We start from the raw sequence: 25015 nt of genomic DNA, 5'->3' as shown, positions 1-25015 counted from the left end.
TAGAAATAAAGTGAGTCACTGAGTGGAGTCTCCGCGCTAGCATGTTTAATATCTTGTCACAAGGTTGTCATGTTTATCCCTATTTCTGTAAAATCAAATTAAAACCAGCAGCTCTACACATGTGTTTCATAATTCAGCTTTGTTGTATTAATTCATAGTTCTAAAAATTCATGTGTTCTTCACATTGCTAGATGTTCTCTCGCTCTGTGCAATATCACTCCTCTCTGTTTCAACACTTGAATTTCAGCAGGTACTAAGACAGCCATACACATACATCAAACACCATGATCCTGAGAGAGGTAGGCTAAGTAGGGGTATTCATTTGCATCTTACATTAGGTTTCTGTACACAAAAAACAGCTGTCCATCCTTCTTCTTTTTGTGTGAGCATTAATAACATTCTCATTATGTAGGCAAATGATATTTCCATGACTGTGCTCCACCTGGTGGAATGATATACAATTGCATGATATGGCCAAATTGAGAATGTTGAACTAAGGAAAAAGATATAGGGGTACCAAATCATTGTTCAAAAAGTAACTTTTTTAAAAACAAGGGTATTAAAGGATAAATGGAGGTGGAAGGGCAGCAATAGTTAGAGGGGTAGTTTTGGATCATAAGGCTGAAGTGTTTGTATCTAAGGCTGGACTGATAAGTGTTACCAATCTTCAAGTGGTTAGCACTGCTGCCTCACAGCACCAGAGACTTGGGTTCATTTCCTGCCTCAGGCGACTGACTGTGTGGAGTTTGCACATTCTCCCCGTGTCTGCGTGCGTTTCCTCCCACAGTCCAAAAATGTGCAGGTTAGGTGAATTGACCATGCTAAATTGCCCGTAGTGTTAGGTGCAGGGGTAAATGTAGGGGAATGGGTCTGGGTGGGTTGTGCTTCGGTGGGTCGGTGTGGACTTGTTGGGCCAAAGGGCCTGTTTCCACACTGTAAGTAATCTAATCTAAAGATAGCCATGGAGAACTTCTTTTAAAAATAAGAAATTGTTTTTGAGTAACAAAAATATTGAACATGAGAGAAAAGACTGGTTGATTGACAGTCAAAAATCAGATAATTGAACAATGGAAAGTCTATTGGTGCACCATGAAGACGGACATGTGAGCAGCCAATGACAAAAGCCGAGGGCTAGGAAAATGTTCAACCAGAATTAGCAACTCCATAATAAAATAAAGAAAGATATGTGTTCCTAAGTTGGGGTTAAAACAAAAACATGTTTGGGAGAGGGTGGTATAGGTAGGACTATAATGCTGGAGAGAGACTGAGACATGAAGTAAAGATGTAGCTATGATATATTGGAGGACTGGACGTTACTGAAGATCAGCATGGACTTGAGTGGCAAGTGAACTGAATAATTCTGAATAGGATATTGGCAACAAGGCTTTGGCTGAGCTGACCTTGAAGGTAAAAGACAGGAGGACAATGCCGAAAGCATTGGAGTAATGAAGCCGAGGCAAAGACATAGATGTTGGGTTTCAGCAGCCTGGGCCAGAAAGTTCAGACTTTCCAATATTTCATTTGCAGAATTTGTCATCCAAATCTGCATGTCAAGCAAGCAGTTTCTTGGTACAGATTTATTAGTGGGACTTTAAACTGAGAAATGGACATTTGGGCTGCTTTGTTAGTGAGAATGAACCAATTTCTTTTTACTTCAATCAAAGGAAAAAAAATACAATGGTGTGGCTATTTATTAGTTGACAAGGGCATGTAATTTTTATATAAAGCTGAACTTGATATTTTTGTGAGACAATTAGGCGACAGATGTCTTTGGGTTGTAAACAAGAAACTGCTTGGCAACATCTTTTGTATTGGTTTAAGTAGCTGTTATCACAGAATTGTGAAGAGAGAAGGTGTGAGGCTTTGAGATCTCTTAAAGCCTCTGAGGAAGCCAATCCCTCTATTTTATCCCTCAGTGAGTGGAAAAAGAATAACATTCAAGGATTACAAATAAGATTGTTTCTAACTTAAGCTAAGAACTAGGTCAAACTGAGTGGCTATGGGATTGAAAATTGATGTGGTCAACAGCAATGTGATATCATTGTCAAAAACACAAAACAATTGTGAGAAAGTTACACTCATTTTCCTTTCTAATTCGAACTCGTTAAACAGCAATTTTATTCCTCGTTGCCTATATTTTCTATGCAAAGTATTTCTAAAGAACTTTGTCTTCATCCATCCTGATTGTGAATCAATATGTGCATGTTGGATTTAAAGTTGTATATTTTAAGTTTGAATGCTAGTAATTAATAATCCATTCCCTCTTCTTAAAAATTAAGTTATTAGAAGTTTATATCCTGTTTATTAACATAATCTGATGTGAGTTCTGTTTATATTATAGTGGTCACAGTCAGGCATTCACCATCTGAGTGGTTAAGTTGGTCAAATTTCACATTTATGGGATAGTATTGCTTGATGTGCAGTGTACTCTTCCCATCTGGATTGAAACAATGCCAAGACACGTAATAAGAAGATAGACCTGAATGTCATTGATGTGGGTATGTGACCTTGAGCTTGTGTCTGTGAACAATCTTGTCAAGAGCCACAAGCAGATGATGAAGAGTGAGCCAAGAATAAATTCTTGATCAACACTGAATCGAACCACGTGGAAATGGGCTAGAAATGCTTTCACTACAGTCAATTAAGTAAAAGCTGTCCAAATAAACTGAAGAATACAGTAGAGGAATTGAAGGAAGAAGATGATACAGCTGACTTATTAATGGTTGTAGTGAAAAGAGCAGATTGTGTCAAAGTCACTGAGATGACTGGTTCTGACTCTCAGTTACAGTGATTTGCAGTTGGACTCTGACCAAATTGTTCAATCCAACTGCAGATCCAAGAAAGGTAAACAAAATTGGAGATGACAACAAGCACGGACCTTTGGCTGCAAGCCTTGGACAATGACCAGTGGAGGGAGGAAGCAAAACTGTAATTTATGGTTGGGATTGGGAATGGACAACCAAAACACTGAAATGGCAATATAAAAGTAGCATGTATGTATCAGGAAGGGAAAAGGAACAATGAAAGGACCGAGGAAAAAAATGGTGATGGGAATAATGTGTTGAGCTCAGCAACAACAGTTGAATTTCAAAATCAAATGGGTGCAAAGGCAATTCTTTGTTACAGAAGAATGACAGAAGTCGTTTAACGTGTAAATTGAGAAAGGATTCACATTTACATAACGCCATTAGGATGTCTCAAAGCACTTCCCATCACTTAAATACTTTTTAAAGTGTCGTCACTCAGGTAGCATAGCAAGTGGAGTAGTGAGCTTGCTCACAACATGTCCCATAAGCAGCAATTTGGTAATGACCAGGTCATTTGCTTTAGTGGTGTTGGGTGGAAGATAAATATTGGCTGGGCCATTTCATTGTGTAACATAGGAAGCAGTCCAAGGTTAAAATCTAATACCAGAAACTCTGCCAAGAGAAGAAGAAAAGATAGCATAGCAGAGAATGATCTCAAGAAGTGGTGGTGTAAAGGCCAGAAACTTGCAGTGAAATTATATTTAGTCATCATCCTAACAGTAGTGTAAAGACAGAGATAAGAAATTTCCACTTTTTAGTGGAATTCAGACTTTTCAATGATGGAATTCCAGCCTTTGAAATGTTTCTCTGACCTCACCTTCCCTGTGCTTTGGTTTGCATGAACATCATTCAGCAAGGTTGTGTTCTGTTGGCTGTATGTATGAATTTTGTCCTGTATTACATGCAGTAGCTGCAATAAATACTGAAATGCTGAGATCACTTTGGGTGATTTCACACAAATGTTTTATTCCCCAGTCTTGCTGACCATAGAAGGCTAGCAAAGAGAAAATGCATGTTTCTACCCACTTGAAGTCTAATAATTCCACCAATTTGAAGTCGCCTAGAAACATTTGCATTCACTACATATTATGAAAAGTGCTACAGTTTTCCAACCCGATACACAGCAGTAATTTTGCCAATTTGTGCTGTATTGTGTGCATGAATTCTTGTCACAAAAGACTTTCAGGGGTTTTTGTCATCATCTATGCTCACCGTTGTAAAGCTCAAGGACAGCTATAATATTGAATGTTGCCTGTTTCTCCTTGGTGCAGACCCAGTCTCTTTATCAAGAGATGGACTGGCAATGTGCCCATGCAATGTGAAAATCCAACGTGTGACCTTGTGCATGGTGTAAAAACCCAATACTTGAAAAGGTTAGATCCGTACAGACAAGGTTTCTTTGGCCGTACCTCCAAAAGCCCCAAGCTCTGTAGCCTTAAATGGCAAGAGGAGCAGCCATATATAAATATTACCATCCCTAAGTTACACTTGATCCTGTCTGGCAGAGCTGAAACCGCACCGTTGTTGCCACTGGTTTCAGATTCTGGAACTCCCTGCCTAACAGCACCTTCCCCATACTGAATGCAACAATTTAAGGAAATGGTTGATTGCCATCCTTTCATGGATGGACGGTGAATACTGGCTTGATTCCAAAACCCTACAAATAAATTAAAAACATGTAGAGATATAGATATGGAGGAGCAGTGTATTTTTACTGACAGCAGCGTGTTGTGTAAAATATCCAAGCATTTCTGATGGGAACAGGGAAGGATTGTACAGTTAGGCCTGCCAAAGTGACAGGTTTTATGTAAGCTTGCTAATTAGCTGGCCTCATTGTTGCAGAAACAGAAAGACATGCTGCTGTCTTGTTTTCTGTCATTCGATTCACCTGGGTGATTGTTCCCTGGTTTGCTTCCTAAACCTAAGCTGTCAATATTCAGCAGTGCTTGGAAGTGGCAGAGACAGCCAAATTGTGTTTCAATGTTGCTGCAGTTAAGTTCAGTGAACTGCATATGTCAACACAGAACCTAAGTCTTTCCACAATGTGTTCATGACTCTGTATGCCAACAGACAGAATTGGCCCCAGTTGATCAATGTTATAGGATTTGACTCGCTATTAGTACTCTCCCATAAAACGAAAATGAAGTACGTTTTCAGTTATCAGTGTGGAGTTGTTTTATTACATAGAGCAGACCAGACCAGAGCAAAACAGTACAATATGTAGCCAGGCTAATAGATGTAGAGTCTAAAATGGTGAGAAAGGCAAGAGGGTTTCACTGATTTTTGTCCTTGTCATGAGTTCCTGAATAGTTACATTTAAAAAAATCCCTTTCTTTTATAAAGTGCCTTTCATATTCATGAGTTGTCACAAAGCCTTTACAGAAAATGATATGCTTTTTGTTTTAAAGTATAGTCACTGTTGTGCACTGTAGGTTGGCCTGAAAGGTTTAGCTCCCGTTTTGGAATAGCTCTACCCACATGGATATAAATGAGTGTTTCTGGGAGGGGTTAGTTATCAGTTTGCTTGTTGTTAGTCTATGGATATTGTTAGTCAGTAGATGTAGTCTATTTTTAGATATTGACTACAGCAATGTGGCCTAGACCTAGTTACTATTTGTTAGGCAAAATAATTTTTGCTATCTAGTGATACTGTAATTAATCAGTTCTGTAATAGTGGAGCTTATTATTTTAAGTGATAAACTATTTCTTCTTATTCAAAGATGTGTCTTTTCTGCTGAAGACTTACCAGTGGTTAATTCTTCACTTAATGCTAGTAGGCACTCTGGGCTTGTATTACAGGAATGGTCAGTTGCAGACAATCTACCCTCCACCCCCCCCCCCCCCCCCCCCCCCCCACTCCAAAACAAAGATCCGATCACAATTTAGTGCCAGCTGAGGGCATCTCTTAAAACAATATAGAAATCACAGCCGTAAGGTTCCATAGACTATTGCATTATGATAACAATCAGGTGGTCTGCTGCATGAAAGTAATGCTAAAGAACTGCAGAAGCTGGAAATCTAAACCAAAAACAGAAATTGCAGGAGAAATTCAGCAGGTCCAGCAGCATCTGTGGAGAGAAGGCAGAGTCAACGTTTCAAGTTCTGAAGAAGGGTAACTGGACTTGCTTTCTCCCTACAGATGCTGCCAGACCTACTGAGTTTCTCCAGCAATTTCTGTTTTTGATCCGACTACATGATATTGATTGGAAGGATAAATAATAGCCGGGGTATATGGGATAACTCTCCTGTTCTTCTTTAAAGGAATCCTTTGAAGGAAATTCTTTGAAGTTCTTAGTTGTAGGGTCTGTAAGAGAAGACTGGGCCTCAGTTTCTGATGTCTCATTTTAAAGATAGCATTTTCATCACTGCAGTAAACCAATGCATAATGCATTCTGATTGGCTTTGTAAAATTCTTCATGGGATTGTCCATTTATTGCCCATCCCTAACTGCGCAGAGAGCAGTTAAGAGTCAACCACATCACTGTGGATCTTGAGTCATGTAGGCCAGACCAAGTAAAGATGACAGTTTCCTTTCCGAAGAGACATTACTGAAGTGGATGGCTTTTCTAACAATTAACAATGATCATCATTTGACTCTTATTACAGATTGTTACTGAACTCAAATTGGGATTCAAAGCTGGGCCTCCATTACATAGGTCTCTGGATTGATAGTCTAGCAGTAATGCCATCAGTCTATCTCCTCCCTCTATAGTTTAATGAACATATCCAACACTGGTTTGCTGGCACCACTACTGAGTAAGCTGGTCAAGTCCTGAACAACCTAACTTGCAGACTGGGGCTGTAGCAGGCTAGAGAACCAACATGAGGGAAAAACCTACTTGATCTTATTCTCACAAATCTCCCTGCTGTAGATTCCAGTTTGTAGACTCCTTTTGAAGTCTAAAACACATCTTTCCAAAAAGAACACTGCCTAGTATGTCCTGCCGTACTGCTGCCACAGGAGATTCAAGACAGATTGAGCTATTTAAAACTGGGAATCCATGAGTTACTGTGGCCATCAAGAGCAGCTGGGATACACTCAGCCATAATCTGTAACCTAATGCTTCACATATCCCTCACTATGACCATTATTAACAAATCAGAGCTCAATCTTAGTTCAATGAGGAAAAAATGAGACCATGCCAGGAAGACTATCAGGCATACCTAGAAAGGATTTGCAAACTGGTAAAACTACCTGCATGCTAACAGGACAGCATGTTACAAACAACACTAAAAAATCTTGTAACCAATGGATCAAATCAGAATGGCCATATGTAGCCATGAATGATGGTGTGGTATAAGTGCATAGTATAGTACAATTGCCAGCATGTGGTAAGATGGGACAGAGGGTACAAGCATAAGAATCTACCAACAATTATGGCCAGGGTATACAAAACTGTGAAAATGCATATTTAAACTTTGAATGTTTGAAGAATTCTAACAAGTGAATTGATAGCACAGACATAAGTAAATGAGAATTATAGTCAATACAGAGATGAGTGGCAGGAGCAATGTCTGGGACCCAAAATTTCAGGCCATTTAACATTTTGGAAGGACAGAACACAAGTGAAAGGAGATGAGAGAGCTTTGGTAATAAAGTTAAAGATCACACAACACCAGATTATAGACCAACAGGTTTATTTGGAAACACGACCTTCCAGAGCACTGCACCTTCATCAGGTGGTTGTGGAGTGTAAGATTGTAAGACATAGAATTAATGATCTTATACTCCACAGCATCTGATGGAGCAATGCTCCGAAAGCTAGTGTTTCCAAATAAACCTGCTGGACTATAACCTGGTGTTGTGTCATTTTTAACTTTGTCAACTCCAGTCCAACATCGGTTACTCCATATTTTGGCAATAGAGGATGAGATCAATATATTCATGAGAAAGGAACTTGATTCAGAAGTTCAAGATATAGAATCTGAGTAGCAATAAGAACCAGCAAAAAGAAATAAGTCACTGCTCGTAGTTTTTATGCATCCTCCTATAGTAGCTGCACAGTACAGCTGTGTGCACATTAAGAAATAATGAAGACAAGACAGATACTGTAATAATCACAGTAACTTTAATCTTCATGTAAATCAGATGAACAAAATTAATAAAGGTAGCCTGGAGGATGAATTCACAAAGTGTATTTGGGACAATCTCCTCAAAATAGTTCTGGCAGACTATTTTCAACCTGTTAATGTGTATTGAAACACAATTAATTAAATGACCCTCGAGGTTGAAGTACTGGAATTGAACATTGAGTTTGAGGGTCGGGCACTTGGGTCAGTAACTAGTGTGTGTAACTTAAAAGATGATTGCAGTTATAAATACCAAGTTGACTAAGTTAACTGAATCAATTTTAGGTAGGTTATTCAGAAGCAGGATCAAATATTCAAGGATATAATTCATAATCCTCAACAAAGATATGCTCCACTAAAGAAGAAAGACTCTATCAGAAGGATGTACCATTCATGGCTAACTGTGGAAACTAGAAAGAGAAGATGTACAGTGCTGTGAAGATTAGTGATAGGCCAGGAGATTGAGAAAGTTTTAAAAGTCAACACAGGATTGTTAAAGAATTCATAAAGAGGGTATCAGAGAAAACGAACAACCAATACAAAAACAGACAATAAAAGCTTCTACAAATGTATAATTAAGAAAAGGGCAGCTAAATAGCCATTGTTCCTTAGAAGTTAAATCTAAGGAATTAATAGTGGGAAATAAAGATATGGCAGATGTTTTGAATAAGCATTTCATATGTCTTCAATGTAGAAGATACAAAAACATCTCAAGAATAATGGAAATTTAAAATGCATAAGAGAGAATGTACTTGAGACAATCGCTCTGACGAGAGGAAAAAAGTAATGGGAAACTAATGGACTAAAGCTGACAAGCTCTCTGAATCCAGTGGCTTCGATGCATTTGAAAGATTCCCAGTGGATTGGAAAACTACAAAATAACATGGCTTTTTAAGCGCAGGGTAAAATTTTAATATCAAGAAGTCAACTAATTTTATGGAAAAAAAAAGTTTGACAAATTTATTAGTGTACTTTGCAGTTGTAAGAAATAGATGGATGAAGTGGATGTAGTGTATTTTGATTTCCAGAAGGAATTTTATTAGGTGCCTCATAGAAGGTTACTACACAAAATAAGAGCTTATGGTGGGTGGGGATCATATGCAGAACCAGAGTGTAGACCAGCTAAGTAAGAGGAGATGTAGAATAAGACCAATGTGTCTTTTTCAGGATTGCAAGTTAACTAGTGGGGTGAAAGTGAGGTCTGCAGATGCTGGAGATCAGAGCTGAAAATGTGTTGCTGGAAAAGCGCAGCAGGTCAGGCAGCATCCAGGGAACAGGAGAATCGACGTTTCGGGCATAAGCCCTTCTTCAGGAATGAGGAAAGTTTGTCCAGCAGGCTAAGATAAAAGGTAGGGAGGAGGGACTTGGGGGAGGGGCGTCGGAAATGTGATAGGTAGAAAGAGGTCAAGGTGAGGGTGATAGGTCAGACTGGGGTGGGGGCGGAGAGGTCAGGAAGAAGATTGCAGGTTAAGAAGGCGGTGCTGAATTCGATGGATTTGACTGAGACAAGGTGGGGGGAGGGGAAATGAGGAAACTGGTGAAATCCGAGTTCATCCCTTGTGGTTGGAGGGTTCCTAGGCGGAAGATGAGGCGCTCTTCCTCCAACCGTCGTGTTGTTGTGGTCTGGCGATGAAGGAGTCCAAAGACCTGCATATCCTTGGTGGAGCGGGAGGGGGAGTTGAAGTGTTGAGCCACAGGGTGGTTGGGTTGGTTGGTCCGGGTGTCCCAGAGGTGTTCTCTGAAACGCTCCGCAAGTAGGTGGCCGGTCTCCCCAATATAGAGGAGGCCACATCGGGTGCAGAGGATGCAATAGATGATGTGTGTGGAGGTGCAGGTGAATCTGTGGCGGATATGGAAGTTTCCTTTGGGGCCCTGGAGGGAGGTGTGGGGGGAGGTGTGGGCGCAAGTCTTGCACCTCCTGCGGTTGCAGGGGGAGGTGCCAGGAGTGGAGGTTGGGTTGGTGGGGGGTGTGGATCTGACGAGGGAGTCACGGAGGGAGTGGTCTTTACGGAATGCTGATAGGGGAGGGGAGGGAAATATATCCTTGGTGGTGGGGTCCGTTTGGAGGTGGCGGAAATGACGGCGGATGATGCGCTGTATATGGAGATTGGTGGGGTGGTAGGTGAGGACCAATGGGGTTCTGTCCTGGTGGCGGTTGGAGGGGCGGGGCTCAAGGGCGGAGGAGCGGGAAGTGGAAGAGATGCGGTGGAGGGCACCGTCGACCACGTCGGGGGGGAAATTGCAGTCCTTGAAGAACTAGTGGGGTGCCAAGGGATTAATGCTGGGCCTTCAACAATTCAAAAACAATATTATTGACTGACTGTATTGCTGTTAAATTTGACTATAAAAATATCTGGGAGAGCAAGTTGATGAGAGGATATCAAGAGTCTGCAAAAGGATATGAATATGATGGATAAATGGGAAAACATTTTGCAGGTGAAGTATAATGTTGGAAATTATCCAAATAAATAGGGAAAATAGATAAGTGGAATATCATTTAAATAGAAAGAGTGACTGCAAAATCCGGAGGTAAAGAGGGATTTGAGCATTTTTAAATGTGATTTCCAAAGTCTGCATGCCAGGATAGCACGTAAATAAGAAGGTGAACGGAATGTTGGTTGTTCCTGCAAAAGGTTTAAGAACAAAAGTAAAGAAGTCCTGATGTGACCGTGTAGGGCATTGATGAGATCACTTCTAGAGTGCTATGCACACATCTCTTGTCACATGGATTAACGATGCATGCGCTTGCAACAGAAATCATTCAGAACATTTCACTCAGCTGATTCCTGGGATGAAGGAATTGCCTTATGAGGAAAGGTTGTGCAAATTGGACCTATATTTGTTTGAGTTTGGATAATTATATCTCATTGAAAGTAATGTTTCATTGCAGAATTTAGAACTAGGAGGTACATTTTAAAAATAAGGAGCTCCCCATTTAAAAGAGGGATAAGCAGATATTCTCAGAAGGCTGTTAGTCTTTGGAAGTCACTTCTCCAAAAACAGTGGAGGCAGCGCCTTTGAGGCCTACCTACAAGGTTGAGTTAGATTTTTGTTTGACAATGGAATCAAGGGTTATGGAGAACAGGCAGGAAATTGGAGTTAAGGTCACAGTCAGAGCAGACACGGTCTTATTGAATGGTAAGGCAGGCTTGGGCACTGAATGGCTTTTTTTCTGTTTATTTCTTGTTTTTAATACCATTAACAGATGGCAGCCTGCCAAGCAGACACTTCAAGTGCTTTCCTCTCATTAGCTATCTTTGGTTGCAAATGGCATTGTTGGCTATTTGTGCTCTGTTCACTTTTTCCAAACCTGTATTAAACATTTAAATAGATTTAAGTACTTCTGTAAGTGACAGTCTTTCCAAAGGCCAAGTTACCATCATAGTGTGCTCTGTATGCAACAGAAAGTGTGTGCTTACAGTATTATTAATGACAACTTGTATTTAGTGTTCCACTGTTCAGTAATCAGAGCTCGGATCCTGTGGTTATGATTTCACATTGAGGTTAATGAAGCTGCAATCTTGGCCTGTCAGAGAACCACAATTAGTGTTGTAAGTTATGGTTGTATGGTTTACAATGAGGGTGAGTAATGGCTAATGCATTTCAATCTGTTCAAAGTCACCCCAACTAATAATATAAATTACATGCAGGTAAAGGACAAGTGACCGTACCAGGTACCTTTTTAGTTCTTGTGAATTTTATTGTTAGTTCCACAATTCATTATAATTGCTGAATCATGCCTATGCACTTTTAGCTGTTGGTATACTCTTGAAAGCTTTAATTTATCTATAATTCACCCATTTGTGTTCAAGTTTGCATGTTATTCTTTAACTTTTTTTTTACAGATTTATCACCATCTGTTGATAGTCTTTAGGGTAGGAACAGATTGAAATACTCCTCTCAGCTATCAAAATATGTTATTACTGTTTAATGCACAGTAATAGGGGAGAGTTTTCACTTTGGATATATTGAGTTTCCAGTACAATTTGCAGCCTTTTATATTAATTCTGTTGTTTATAATTGTTATGCTGACAGTTGCAAAAGTTGAAACTGGATGTAGCAGTCATCTGTCAAAGCTTCACCTGCGCATCTCCAATGTCATTTATTGTATCCGTATATCCCGATGCAGTCTCCTGTACATTGGGGAGACTGGACACCTCCTCGCAGAGCGCTTCAGGGAACACCTCCGGGACACCGCACCAATCAACCCCACCACCCTGTGGCCCAACATTTCAACTCCCCCTCCCACTGTGCCAATGACATGCAGGTCCTGGGCCTCCTCCACCCGACGCCTGGAGGAAGATCGCCTCATCTTCCGCCTGGGAACACTTCAACCCCAGGCATCAATGTGGACTTCACCAGTTTCCTCATTTTCCCTCCCCCACCTTACCCCCAGTTCCAACCTTCCAGCTCAGCACTGTCCCCATGACCTGTCCTACCTGCTAATCTCCCTTCCCATCTATCCACTCCACCCTCCCTCCTGACCTATCACCTTCATCCCCACCCCCATTCACCTATTGTACTCTTTGCTACCTTCTTCCTCCCCCCCCCCCAATTTATCTCTCCACCCTGGAGGCGTCCTGCCTCTGTTCCTGATGAAGGGTTTTGCCCAAAATGTCGATTTTTCCTGCTCCTCAGATGCTACCTGACTTGCTGTGCTTTTCCAGCACCACTCTAATCTAAACTCTGGTTTCCAGCATCTGCAGTCCTCACTTTTGTCCTGTAGCAGTCACTATTCCAAGTACTTAATAATCAGTACATTGAAGAATTTTACAGTATTGTTAAAGTGTTGAACCATTTCACAGTTTTCCATTAATTTTCCCTGAACAAATTTAGATATTTGTGTACTACTCCCTGTTTCTTGAGGGGGATTGTCTCGAATAAAGTTACTGATATCATCAATGCTGCTGTCTGGGCTCCAAATCCTGAAGTTGTACAATTTTTCTTCACCTGATAGGAACTGCTTCCATGTAGTAATTTAGACCACAGATACATAAACACACACTGTTTAGGCAGCTAGGTTTAAGTAGTAGATATCTCCATGGTTCGGGTGTGCAATATCTTTGTAAGTTGAGTTCTTTATGCTGTCATGCTAGTTTGATCACTGCCACACTACAGAATTATTTGCAACAGACTGCTTTTTGAAATTCCATGCAGAACTAAAAGTGTACCTAACTATTTTGCTGATGAATCTGTCAAGTAACATCTAATTAATATTATCACCACAACAATATCATATGTTCCAAAGTCATAATAATAGAGATTCTCATGTCTTGGCAAGTAATAGGTTGATTTTAGTTGAAGTTGATGAAGTTGCCTCAGTGAATATCTCTTGAGATATATGTTGGTGAACTTAATGTAAATTTTTTGCCAAGAAGCGCACAGTAGGACATGCTGCAATTCTGTCTCAGGAGATATTAACTAGGATTGACTGATCCAGTTTACATGAAGCACCAAACATTGCTGCACACACTGCTAGAAGGACACCTAGAATAAATCATCAACAATATTTATATATTCATCTCTACTATTTGGAGGGAGTTATACCAGATTGTTGTATTGATTTCAATTCTATTTATAAAATTAAAAGTGTTCTTGTCAAGGCTTTTCAATTTTGTGTCATTTACTGGTGATAAAAGAATGGAGATGCATATCTGGAAGAAATCACTGGGGATGATGATGTTCCCTTTGTGTGATGAAGTATTTCATTTTCTTTTGCTGTATTGTGCTGATATTAATACTTTGATTTATGTCAAGTAAGAGCTGGAGATCTTCAACTAACAGCAAGCTTAGCTTGGACGTACAGTACAATTTTAGTGATGAATGTCTGCTTGACATTGGTTTATTCATATACAAATTAACCAACAACGCAATGAAATATTACTTCTGTGTAAACAGCTTTGACTCTTTTTCTCTTCCACAAGGAGTTTTTTAGTCTCTTAGATTATAGATGAAAGACAGGTGGTTTAGTAGCTTCAGTACTGAATTATTTGAACCCAAATGCTTGTCAAAGCTGGGATTCAAACTCAAAGCCTTTGTTCAACCCAGAGTAAAAGAGTTCTCATATGCCTCAATGATTACAAATCTTGAAGTAGATACTTATCTCTTATTTTACTCTTAATAGGCAATGTGTCAATGACAGTTATAGGACACTATTCTGTTCTTCTGGATTGCTAGATTTTGTTTAATCTTCAAATCTTTCTAAATGTTTCTTTCTGTAAACTTCAAACTTTTAAAGAATTCGTGCTTGTTACTGTATAATATTATTTCCAGATTTACCTGTTCTTTCCATCCACTTTCTTGAAGATTTCTTCCTTTCGAATCAATGAAGCTTGTCTGCTTCGTTTCTCTTGTGGAAATAGCACTTGGATATGAATATATGAATTAAGAGCAGGAGTGGGCCATTCAGCCCCTTGAACCTATTCAATAGATTGTGGCTGATTCAATCTCAAGTTCACATTTCAGGATCCCCCAATAACCTTTCAATCCCTTGCTTAAGGAATCTATCTAACTCTGCCTTAAGAATATTCGAGGAGTTTGCTTCTATCACCTTTACTGGAAGAGAGTTCCAAACACCAGTGACCCTTGGAGAGAAAAAGAAATCAAGTAGATGACCCTGATTTTTAAACAATGGCCCTCTGCTATAGACTTTACACAATTATTTGTTAAGACCCCTCAAGATCTTGTACATTTTAGTCAAGTCACCTTTTCTTGCGAAGCATAATAAAAGTAGCCTTTAACTGATTTTATTCAAATGTACAACGCAATGGAATGATAAGCTGCTTGTGCGATGAGTTTGTAAACATCTTGCCATTAATAGGTCAGCGTTCAAATACTTGCAGTCTGATAAAATAAACTCCAGAAGGAAAACTTTTTATATCATGTCCTTGAATGTTCTTGGAGTTAGCCTAAGAGTGACACTGGCATAGACCTTATAGTAGGTGACACTCCCCTTCACATAATCGATAAACAGCGAAGCTCCAATCAGCAAGAAGATCAACTGACATAATAGGGAAAGTAAGCTTAAAAGGATCACATCATAGATTTAGAGATACAACAATGGAAGGTGTTAATATGAATGTAATAAAGCCAAGTTGAAAAATGAAGTTCAGCTTGAGCTATAATTTTATGTTATATAAGAACTAGGAGCAGGAGTTGGCTATCTGGCTCTTTGAGCTAGCTCCGTCATTCAATAAGATCGTGGTCGTTCTTTTCATGGACTCAGCTTACCCACTCTCTCACCATAAGCCTTAATTCCTTTATTGTTCAGAAAAAGAATATTTCTTAGCTTTAAAAACATCTCGTGAAGTAGCATCAGCTACTCCACTGGGCAGGGAATTCCATAGATTTTACAAACCTCTGGCTGTCTTGTGGAAGAGAGGACCACACAGACAGATGCACAAAGATTGTTAGGTGGACCCACACTTACTTTCCACAAGAGAGGAAAAGTTTTTAAATGCTTAACTATCAAGTCCTGCGCAATGAGAAACAAGTGCACCCATTTCAGTGATATGTGAGAGTGAATACTTCGTTTCGCAAAAATAATAATAAAACTTTCTTGAATGCAATATTTTCATTTTATGGGTGTTGTTTAGTATTATACTTGTTATGGAGTCCCTCGGACTGGGACACAGACTTTTAAAACTTTGAGACTTGCACACACTGCGCGGTAAAAAATTGGACTCTTTTCCTCAAATGGTAATTGATACGACATCGATGTTCAGTTTTAAAATGGAGATTGGTACCAAAAGTGTGAAGAACTTTGGGCCAATCATAGATATATGGAGCTAGTTCATAGATCAACCGTGATCCTATTAAATGTCAGAACTGGGTTGGATGGAGCTAAATAGGCTACTCAACTCTTAAAGCTTAGACTCGATTCTGCCAATTTGGAATAAATGCTACAACCCCCCAGAGAAGTTTGAGAAACTGTGTTAGTGACCAGAACAGTGCCACAGAGGATGGGAATTAATGCTGCAGTAGTAGCTCCACTGCTCCATAAAAAGTAACCTCTTTTACTGATGGAGATGTAAGAAGTTTCTGTTCTTGAGAATATGGGCTGTTGGCAGGCAAATCAATTGCCCAAGCTTATATATTTAACTATGTCATCAATGAGACTGACAAATCAGGGAGTTTCATAGTTAATTCTTTTTAATACTCAGCTATTAAGAAATTGAGAAATCTTTCTTAGGCCAGGTGGCTTTTTCTTGCCTCATATTTTACTTTGTTTTCAATGTTATATTAAATGGTTATAATAGTGTTTCTAAGATGAAAGTCTCACTACAGCAGCACAGATGTGAAATCAGCAAGTTTCTGTTGGGGCTAGTGAATGTCCAACTTTGGTTTGACTTTGGAAAAAACAACAATTTTCTGGAAAACAACTATGTTTGGTGGGATAGGTGGCAGTATGATGAGTGTTCAGCTCTTGCTCTGATGAACCTTCCCAAAACCTATTCTCCTTCAGTTCTGCATGTAAGTTAAAACAAAATTGCTAGTGCGAGTTAGAAGTGGAGAACCATTCTTGTGCGATAACTCTAACTCTAATAAGGAGCATAAATTATCAGAATCTGCGATCAGCAACACAAAGCAAGGTCTAATTGATTCTGAGCAGTGAAGATATGACACATTCAAGTTATTGCCCGATTATTTGCCATTTTATTCATCTTTCTCTATCTTTGTGACTGAAAATAAATGTTGTGCTTGATTTCTTTCATGAATATTTGCACGTTTTAGGGAAGTACTGAATCTAAGCTGCATGGATTCCTATTGTGTGTTACATGTTTTTTTTTAATAGATATTTTTATTAGAAATTTAACATTTTTACAAGTTTACAAAAGTAAACAAAACTCTCGAGTACAAACATTGATATACAATTAAATCTTAAATATATAATAACCAAAATTTAACAAAAGAAAAATAAACTCAACTAACTACTAATCTAACCTACAACTAACCAGAGTGCATATTTAAGTCTCTTACATTATTCAAATAAGAGAAAGAGGAAAACAAACAGCGGATAACATAGAAATTGGATAGTGAGATACATGCTCGGAATGTGTTAACATCAAATGTAACAAAACCCATACTCGTGCGGGATTCCTCTCCCAAGGGGCCCCGGACCAGCCAGGTTTGTAACCTCAATTAAATAAAAGCCCTTGTTAGGATAGCCGAAATATTTGTATTCATATAATTCAAGAAGGGCTGCCATATTTTATAAAATAATTCTGTCTTTCTGTGCACCATATTTGTAAGGAGATCAAGGGGAATACATTCCATAATTAATCTGTGCCAATTTGAAAGTCCAGGGGGCCCCTCAGCCACCCAGTTTACCAAAATATTTTTCCTTGCACAGAAAGAGAATAGAAAATAGTCTTTTCCCATGCATGTCCAGGGAGGATAAGTTCGAAAAGCCCAAAAGGAGAGATACGGGGTCTACTTTAATTTCCGTTCCTAAAATTTCTGTCAGGGCATTTGCTACTTTAGTCCAGTATCTACGGATCTTATGACAGGTCCATAGACAATGTACAAGAGTGCCCACCTCTATTTTACATTTGGGACACATTGGGGATGCCCCTGCCTTAAATTTTTGCCAAACGATCCGGTGCTATATGGGCCCTATGAAGTATCTTCAGCTGGATAGCCTGAGTTCTGTTACAAATGGTGATTCTTCTGGCATTTTCCCAAATGTCATTCCACGTTTCTATGAGATTTCTAGTCCCAATTCCTGATCCCATGTTTTAAGCAAATTGTCCATATCTCCCGATATTACTTCATGTAGTAAATGATAAATAGTACTGATGGAGGATACCCCCATTGGTCGTAGTACTGTACATTCTCTATCTGATTTAGAAAGACTATCTAATAACATAGTCTTCGTCTGTATATAGTCTTGAATTTGGAAGTATCGAAAGAGGTCTCCATTAGGTAATCCAAATTTCTGACGCAGCTGTTCAAAAGACATCAGGACCCCATCTTCAAATAGGTCCCCTAGTCATGAGATACCCCTGGATCTCCAGAGTTTAAAAGTGGCATCTGTAAACCCCGGTTGGAATCCCCATGCTCCCACTATCGGCGCATAGGGGGATGTTTTATGTGAGTTGCCCTCATTTTGCCGCATTATATTCCAAGCTTTAATTGTATTTAGTATTATAGGGTTTTTACAGTGATCCGTAATGATTTTCCTCTTGTCTGAAAATAAAAGGTTAATAAGTGAGCATTTTACTTGAGAAGCTTCGATGTCCAGCCTGATTGATTGTGGATCAAACAAGACCCAATCAGTTATGTAACTTAAGTGGGTGGCACGGTGGCACAGTGGTTAGCACTGTTGCCTCACAGCGCCAGAAACCCGGGTTCAATTCCCGCTTCAGGCGACTGACTGTGTGGAGTTTGCACATTCTCCCCGTGTCTGCGTGGGTTTCCTCCGGGTGCTCCGGTTTCCTCCCACAGTCAAAAAATGTGCAGGTCAGGTGAATTGGCCATGCTAAATTGCCCGTAGTGTTAGGTGCAGGGGTAAATGTAGGGGAATGGGTGTGGGTGGGTTGTGCTTCGGCGGGTCGGTGTGGACTTGTTGGGCCGAAGGGCCTGTTTCCACACTGTAAGTAATCTAATCTAATCTAATCTTAATAAGGAACTTAACTGATATTTCCTAAAATCTGGGAAGTCCAATCCTCCCCTTGCCTGTGGAAGCTGTAGGTTCTTCAGCTTAATGAGGGGTCGTCTATGATTCCAGATAAAGGAACCCAACCAGCCATATAATTTACGTAGTGCCAGCCTTGGCAGCATCACCGGAAGCATTCTCATAGGGTATAGGAGACGGGGCAGGACATTCATTTTAATTAGTGCTATTCTACCCAGCCAGGGAATTGGAAGGTCTCCCCATCGCTGGAGGTCCTGCCTTATCCTTTCCAGTAAATGCACAAAGTTAGCCTTGTATAACTGACCAAATACTGGGGTAATAAAAATGCCTAAATATAAGAAACCCTCCAGGGACCAACGAAAGGGAAAATGGGATCCATCCACTAAGTGGGGTATCATAGCAAGGCCACCCATTGGCATAGCCTCCGATTTTGAGAAATTAATTTTATAGCCTGAGAATGCGCTAAATGTATTAATAACTTGGATTAAGTGAGGTACGGACATCAGAGGATTACTGAGGAATAGAAGAACATCATCTGCATAAAGGGTAATTTTATGTTTACCTGTACCAATCCTCGGGGCAGTTATATTAGGATCAGCCCGTATAGCTTCTGCTAGTGGTTCAATTATTAGCGTAAATAACAATGGCGAGAGAGGACATCCCTGACGGCAGCCCCTACCCACACTGAAGCTATCCGAACCTAATCCATTAGTAACCACAACTATCCTGTAAAATAGGTAGTATAGCTTTGTGATCACTGTACAATGTTGAGACCCATTTGGTAAACACCTTTCCAATGCCAAACCTTTCCAATGTGTAAAACAAATATGACCATTCAACCCTATCAAATGCCTTTTCCCCTCTAATGAAACTACTACTCCTGGTATCTTTCCCTGATGGCAGGCTTGAATCATATTCAAAACTCTTCTCATATTATTGGATGATCTACGGCCCTTAATAAACCCCGTCTGATCCTCCTTTATGATATGTGGCAGTACCCTTTCTAGTCTCAATGCTAACGTTTTAGAAAGAAAGGATTTTAAAATCTACATTTAGCAAGGATATTGGTCTATATGACGTACAATCTTCTGGGTCCTTTCCTTTTTTAAGGATAAGAGAGATATTTGCCTCTTTCAGCAAAGGTGGGAGACAGCCCTGACTATATGCATAGTTATACATGTCCATAAGTGGACCAGCCAATATTTCTGTAAATTCTTTATAGAATTCAGCTTGAAAGCCATCTGGGCCAGGTGTCTTACCGCTCTGAAGTTGCCTGATTGCGTCAAGTAATTCTTGGACTGTTAGGGGAGCATTTAAGACCGATACCTGTTCCGGAGTTAGGCCTGGAAAGATCAAATTTTTAAAAAATGATTGCATCCTCTTAGTCCTGTCTTCACAATCCTGCAATTTATATAAATCAGAATAAAATTTTCTAAAGATTGCGTTAATCTTTTTATGATCATGAGTCAAAATACCCGTACTTTCCTTGATAGACGTGATAGTCTGAGGGGCCTTTTTTTTTCAAGAAATGCTAAGTATCTACCCGGTTTGTCGCCAAATTCATATAACCTTTGTTTTGCAAATAATATTTCCCTCTTAGCCGTTTGGGTAAGCGTAGTGTTTAGAGCTGTCCTAAGGGCTGTAATCCTTTGCAATTTAATAATAGAAGATCTATCAGCGTATGCAGTTTCAGCTGCTTTTAAGCGTGCTTCGAGCAGACACTGTTGTTCTCCCTTTAATTTTTTCTGGGTCGCTGAGTAGGAGATGATCAAACCTCGCGCGTAAGCTTTGATGGTCTCCCACATCATTGATGGGTTGCTAGCCATACCTAAATTAATTTCTAAAAAAGTTTTAAATTCTTGAGAGAAGTACTTTACAAATTTACTGTCTTTCATTAGGAAGGGGTCCATACGCCAATGCCGAGGGGATGTCCCATTGTTCCTCGCCTTGGTTTCCATATATACAGCAGCGTGGTCGGAAATTGCTATACTACCTATTTTACAGGATATGGAATTTAAAAAAATCGAGGGGGCAAAAAACATATCAATTCTGGTATGGCATTTATGTGGATTGGAGTAAAAAGAAAAGTCTCTGCCCTGTGGATGAAGACATCTCCATATACCTACTAATCCTAATTCTTTGTTCAGATCCACCAATTGTCTAGATCTGGGAGATACTCCTGCAGTACTCTTGGGAGCCCAATCTATTTCCGGATCCATAATACAATTAAAGTCTCCCCCTATAATTGTACGGCGGGCACCAAGAGCCATCAATTTTGAGAAGGCTTCCGTTATAAATTTAAAGGGGTGTGCCGGGGGGCAGTACAAATTTAAAATCCCATATTCCTCTCCATTTATAAGGGCTTTAATCAGAATATATCGTCCAAATTCGTCTTTTATCTGATTTAGGATTTTGAAAGGAAAATTCTTCCGAACAAGAATAACAACTCCCCTACTTTTTGAGCTAAAAGAAGAAAAAAAGGTCTGATCAAATCCACCCAGTCGTAATTTCAAGTGTTCTTTATCCAACAGGTGTGTCTCGTGTAGGAGAGCTATATCAACTCTTTCTTTCTTAAGATTTGATAATATTTTCTTCCTTTTGACTGGCGAATTACTCCCCTTGACATTCCAGGTGCACCACTTAACCGACTGATCAACCATAATCATCCGGGCAAATCCGAGACCCCTCGGGAGGGGAAACCCTATCCAAAACATCCCGAGCATAGAGCATATAAAATCCACAAAAATAAAGGCTCTCTAATACACTCACAACAGTATAATAAAAAACTATTTCTAAATAATAAAAAAAATAAAACGTACTTAAATGGAGATTTTCCCCCTTGTTCCCAGGGGGTATCACTTCCTTTCCAAAGATCCATCGTATCCTCTCCCAACCAATGCCCCACCCTTGACCCAGGCGCTCCTCAATAGGATGAGGAGAATTCAGATATAATACAAAGCTAGAGTTAACAGTGAGCACCCTACCCCCATCACCCCCCCCCCCCCCACACCCACACCTGGATATATTTGGTAATGTTGATACCATGTATAAACATATATAACTATAAAATTACACCCTCAACAAATAATAATTAAATATAATAATACAAAATAACAAGGGAAAACAACCCCGCTCCTAGAGACAGAGGTAAAATAGAATAAGGTAACCACCTCCCCCCACCAACATTAACTAAACCCCCCGGCTTTTATATATATATATATATATATATATATACATACACACACATACATACATAGAATAAAAAAAAACAACCCCAAGGGGGGGAGAAAATCGTTAAATAGAGAACAAATAAATAAATCCTTCTCCCTACCCCCCAAGATAATATTAAGCAGTAAGGTAAGAAAAAAGGGGGGGATATAAACTGGAGTGGGGGAAAGGCAAACCAACATTCATTGTCTCTTACAATTTATCTAAGAGGGTCCAAAAATTCCTTAGCCTTTTCTGGCGATCCGAAGTTATACACGGATCCTTCATGGTTAAAGCGTAGCGTCGCTGGGTAGCGTAAGGAGTACTGAATATTTAAGTCCCTTAAACACTTCTTCGCCTCATCGAATGCCTTCCTCTTTCGGACCAGAGCTGGGGAAAAGTCCTGGATTAACATGACCTTGGATCCTTTATAGATCATGGCTTGGGAATCTTTTCCAAGATTTCTAGAGGCTTCTAGGTGTATCTGCCTCTCCCTATAGCTCTGCAGCCAGAACAGGACCGGGCGGGGACGCTGGTTCTAGCCGGGCCTGCGTATTGCAACCCAATAGGCCCATACCACCCCTACCTGGCCTGATCCAGCTTCCAGATTTAAAAGCTGTGGCAGCCACTGCTCGAGAAACGCTGTAAGCTGGCCTTCCTCTTCCCGTTCGGGAAGATCCAGCAAACGAATATTCTTTAAGCGACCTCGATTGTGCTGTGGTTTCAGAGGTCGCGGCCTTTAGCTCCGCCCCTCCGACTCGGCGCTCGATTTCTTTCATGTCTCGGTCGTGCTTTTGCAGCGCGGCCGAGATTGAGTCCCATCGACTTTGGGATTCTTCAATGAAAGCGTCGATCTTCGCATCCAGTTTAGAGATCATTTCCACGAGGCTTGCCACTGTAGGTAAGTCCCCCGAGGCGGCTGTGGATGCCTCTGCTGCAGCTGGAGAGGGTGGGGGAGGGGTTCCTGCTTGCTGAGAGCTGCGGGCTCCCTTCCCTTTAGTCATTTTTACTGAAGATTAGATTGCTGAAATTTAATGCTAAGCAACTAATTAAATTAAACAGCTATTTTAAATTATTTGGTGAGTGTGGTGGGGGTGGGTGGCCCACTTTGCCCAAGTCTTGGAAGGAGCACTATAGACTCAGACTTGCTAGGTTTCCGCCATGTTGGATCCCCGTGTGTTACATGTTTAACTAATATAAACTATTAAAGTGTAGAAGTAATGAAACAGCAAGTAACTACTTTGCCTTCTATTTGGGCATCTAAGTAACTGGCTAATAATTAACCAAGTGTTTCTTTCTTGGCAGCAACTATTGTTCTAAATGAGCTAAGCTGGACTTCAGCATTGGATAGCATTTTCAAGAAGAACAAAGATAAAGACCCCACATTAATGTGGCAGGTGTTTGGAAGTGCAACTGGCCTGGCTAGATATTATCCAGGTAAAATAAACTTTACAGTGTGAATATGGGGATTTTATGTTGTAACTGGGAGGGAGCTGCAATTAATATGTAATAACTTACCTATACACTGGCTACCTTCACTGTATGATATTGTGCATTTCAATCCCTGTAAAATGTGGATGGAATCATGTCAAGAGGTTTGTTTACTGGGAATCCTCCACCTTATTGTACTCCCTCACACTTATGTTACTAAAAGCAATTTGCTGCAAACCTAATCTTTGGAGTGAATGCAAAATGGGATTGTTTCAATGTTCTACTCATTTAATGAAGTTGATCCTTATTATTTGCATATGTACAGCTCTTTCCTTGTTAGCAATATATTGGTGCTGGAGAAATTAATCAGAAAAATGATGTTTTTCACATTGTTATTTTACTCTGCAGTTTAATCTTTCGTGGTCCTTTCTTATATTCATTTCATTGAACTTCTTCCTCTACGTCTATAAATAATAACTGAGTCTTCAAAGGTGTGTCACATTGACAGCGAAGACCATGGGGGTGAATTTAATTGTTCACGCTCAGCAGGACCAGAATGGTAGAGCTGTTGAAATGGAGTCATTTCCCTTTCCATTGTATTTTTATTGCTCTGTTTTTAATACACAGCTTGCCTTTTGAGGGGGGGGGGTGGTGTAGATGGCCTACTCATTGGATTTGGTTAGAAATCTCAGGCATATATCCTAATCAGGGTTCTTTAATATCACCCTGAACTGCATCTTGACTGTGGCCTACGTGATGAAATAACATCATCTCCACCACCTTGGCGACTAATGAAGAGGATGATGAGGGCCTCCATAAACTTATTATTCTACAGTCTTCTACCAATGATGATACTGAAGCACTCACTGGTGATGTCTTTACAATGTGATGAATTTAGTGGACAGTGTATTTTATAATTGTAGAAGTAAGAGTTTACTGTAGAAAAACGCAAGAGGAGATGCATACAGACATAGGTAGGAGAGGCTAGGACCCGAGGGCACAGCCTTAGAGTAAAGGGAAGACCTTTTAGGACAGTAATAAGAAGAAACTTTTTCAGCCAGAGAGCGGTGAATCTATGGAAGTCACTGCCACAGAAGGCTGTGGAGACCAGGTCATAGAGTATATTTAGGATGGTGAAAGTGAGGACTGCAGATACTGGAAACCAGAGTTGCAATTAGAGTGGTGCTCGAAAAGCACAGCAGTTCAGGCAACATTCCGAGGAGCAGGAAAATCCACATTTTGGGCAAAAGGGCTTTTGCCCGAAACGTCGATTTCCCTGCTCCTCGGTTGCTGCCTGACCTGCTGTGCTTTTCCAGCACTACTCTAATCGAAACTCCATATTTAGGATGGAAATAGCTAGGTTCTTGTTTGTCAAAGGGATCAAGGGTTACAGGGAGAAAGTGGGAGAATGGGTTTGAGAAACTTATCAGCCATGATTGAATGGTGGAGAAGACTCAATGGGCTGAATAGGCTGATTTCTGCTCCGATGTTTTATGGTCTTGTATGAAACATTTTATTTAGTATAGACAAAGTGTAAAATCTGTAGTTGCAACACTTAATTTAGTGGCTCAAAAAACTATACTAGTAATTGGCAGTTGACTTAAATTGCCTGACGCTTGACTTGTTAACTTCTCCTAGAATTAATATTAATTGGCCAGGAGAGCCAGGTGACCTTTCAGACAGGCGACAATGTACTTTTTTTAATTGGTAGAAGGAGTAGAGATTATTTCATTGATCTTCAGGACAACCCAAGTAGCTCGCAGTGAGTTGACAAGTACCTGTTGTTTTTGTTGTTATCAAATTAATTTACAAGTTCCCATATACACAGATTCATCAAATAACTGGTGATGTGTTTTTGCTTGTG

General features: G+C 40.0%; 1 protein-coding gene across 8 annotated transcripts in view; it reads left to right on the top strand.

The window, feature by feature from the left end:
* Window positions 1-25015, top strand: part of cacna2d1 (calcium voltage-gated channel auxiliary subunit alpha2delta 1) — a 692512-nt gene that overhangs the window by 368719 nt on the left and 298778 nt on the right. For all 8 annotated transcript variants that reach the window (XM_087999530.1, XM_043713764.2, XM_043713767.2 and 5 more), the window contains one exon: window positions 23026-23157. In XM_087999530.1, the coding sequence (XP_087855656.1) occupies window positions 23026-23157 (132 nt within the window). The remainder of the gene's footprint in view (window positions 1-23025; window positions 23158-25015) is intronic.

The sequence above is a fragment of the Chiloscyllium plagiosum genome, unplaced genomic scaffold, assembly GCF_037043375.1.
Source record: "Chiloscyllium plagiosum isolate Xiang-an unplaced genomic scaffold, Cpla_swu_hap1 HiC_scaffold_23, whole genome shotgun sequence".
In the NCBI taxonomy this organism is placed as follows: Eukaryota; Metazoa; Chordata; class Chondrichthyes; order Orectolobiformes; family Hemiscylliidae; genus Chiloscyllium; species Chiloscyllium plagiosum.
The sequence above is the reverse complement of the archived record's forward strand: the minus strand, read 5'-3'. Positions and strand labels throughout refer to the sequence as shown.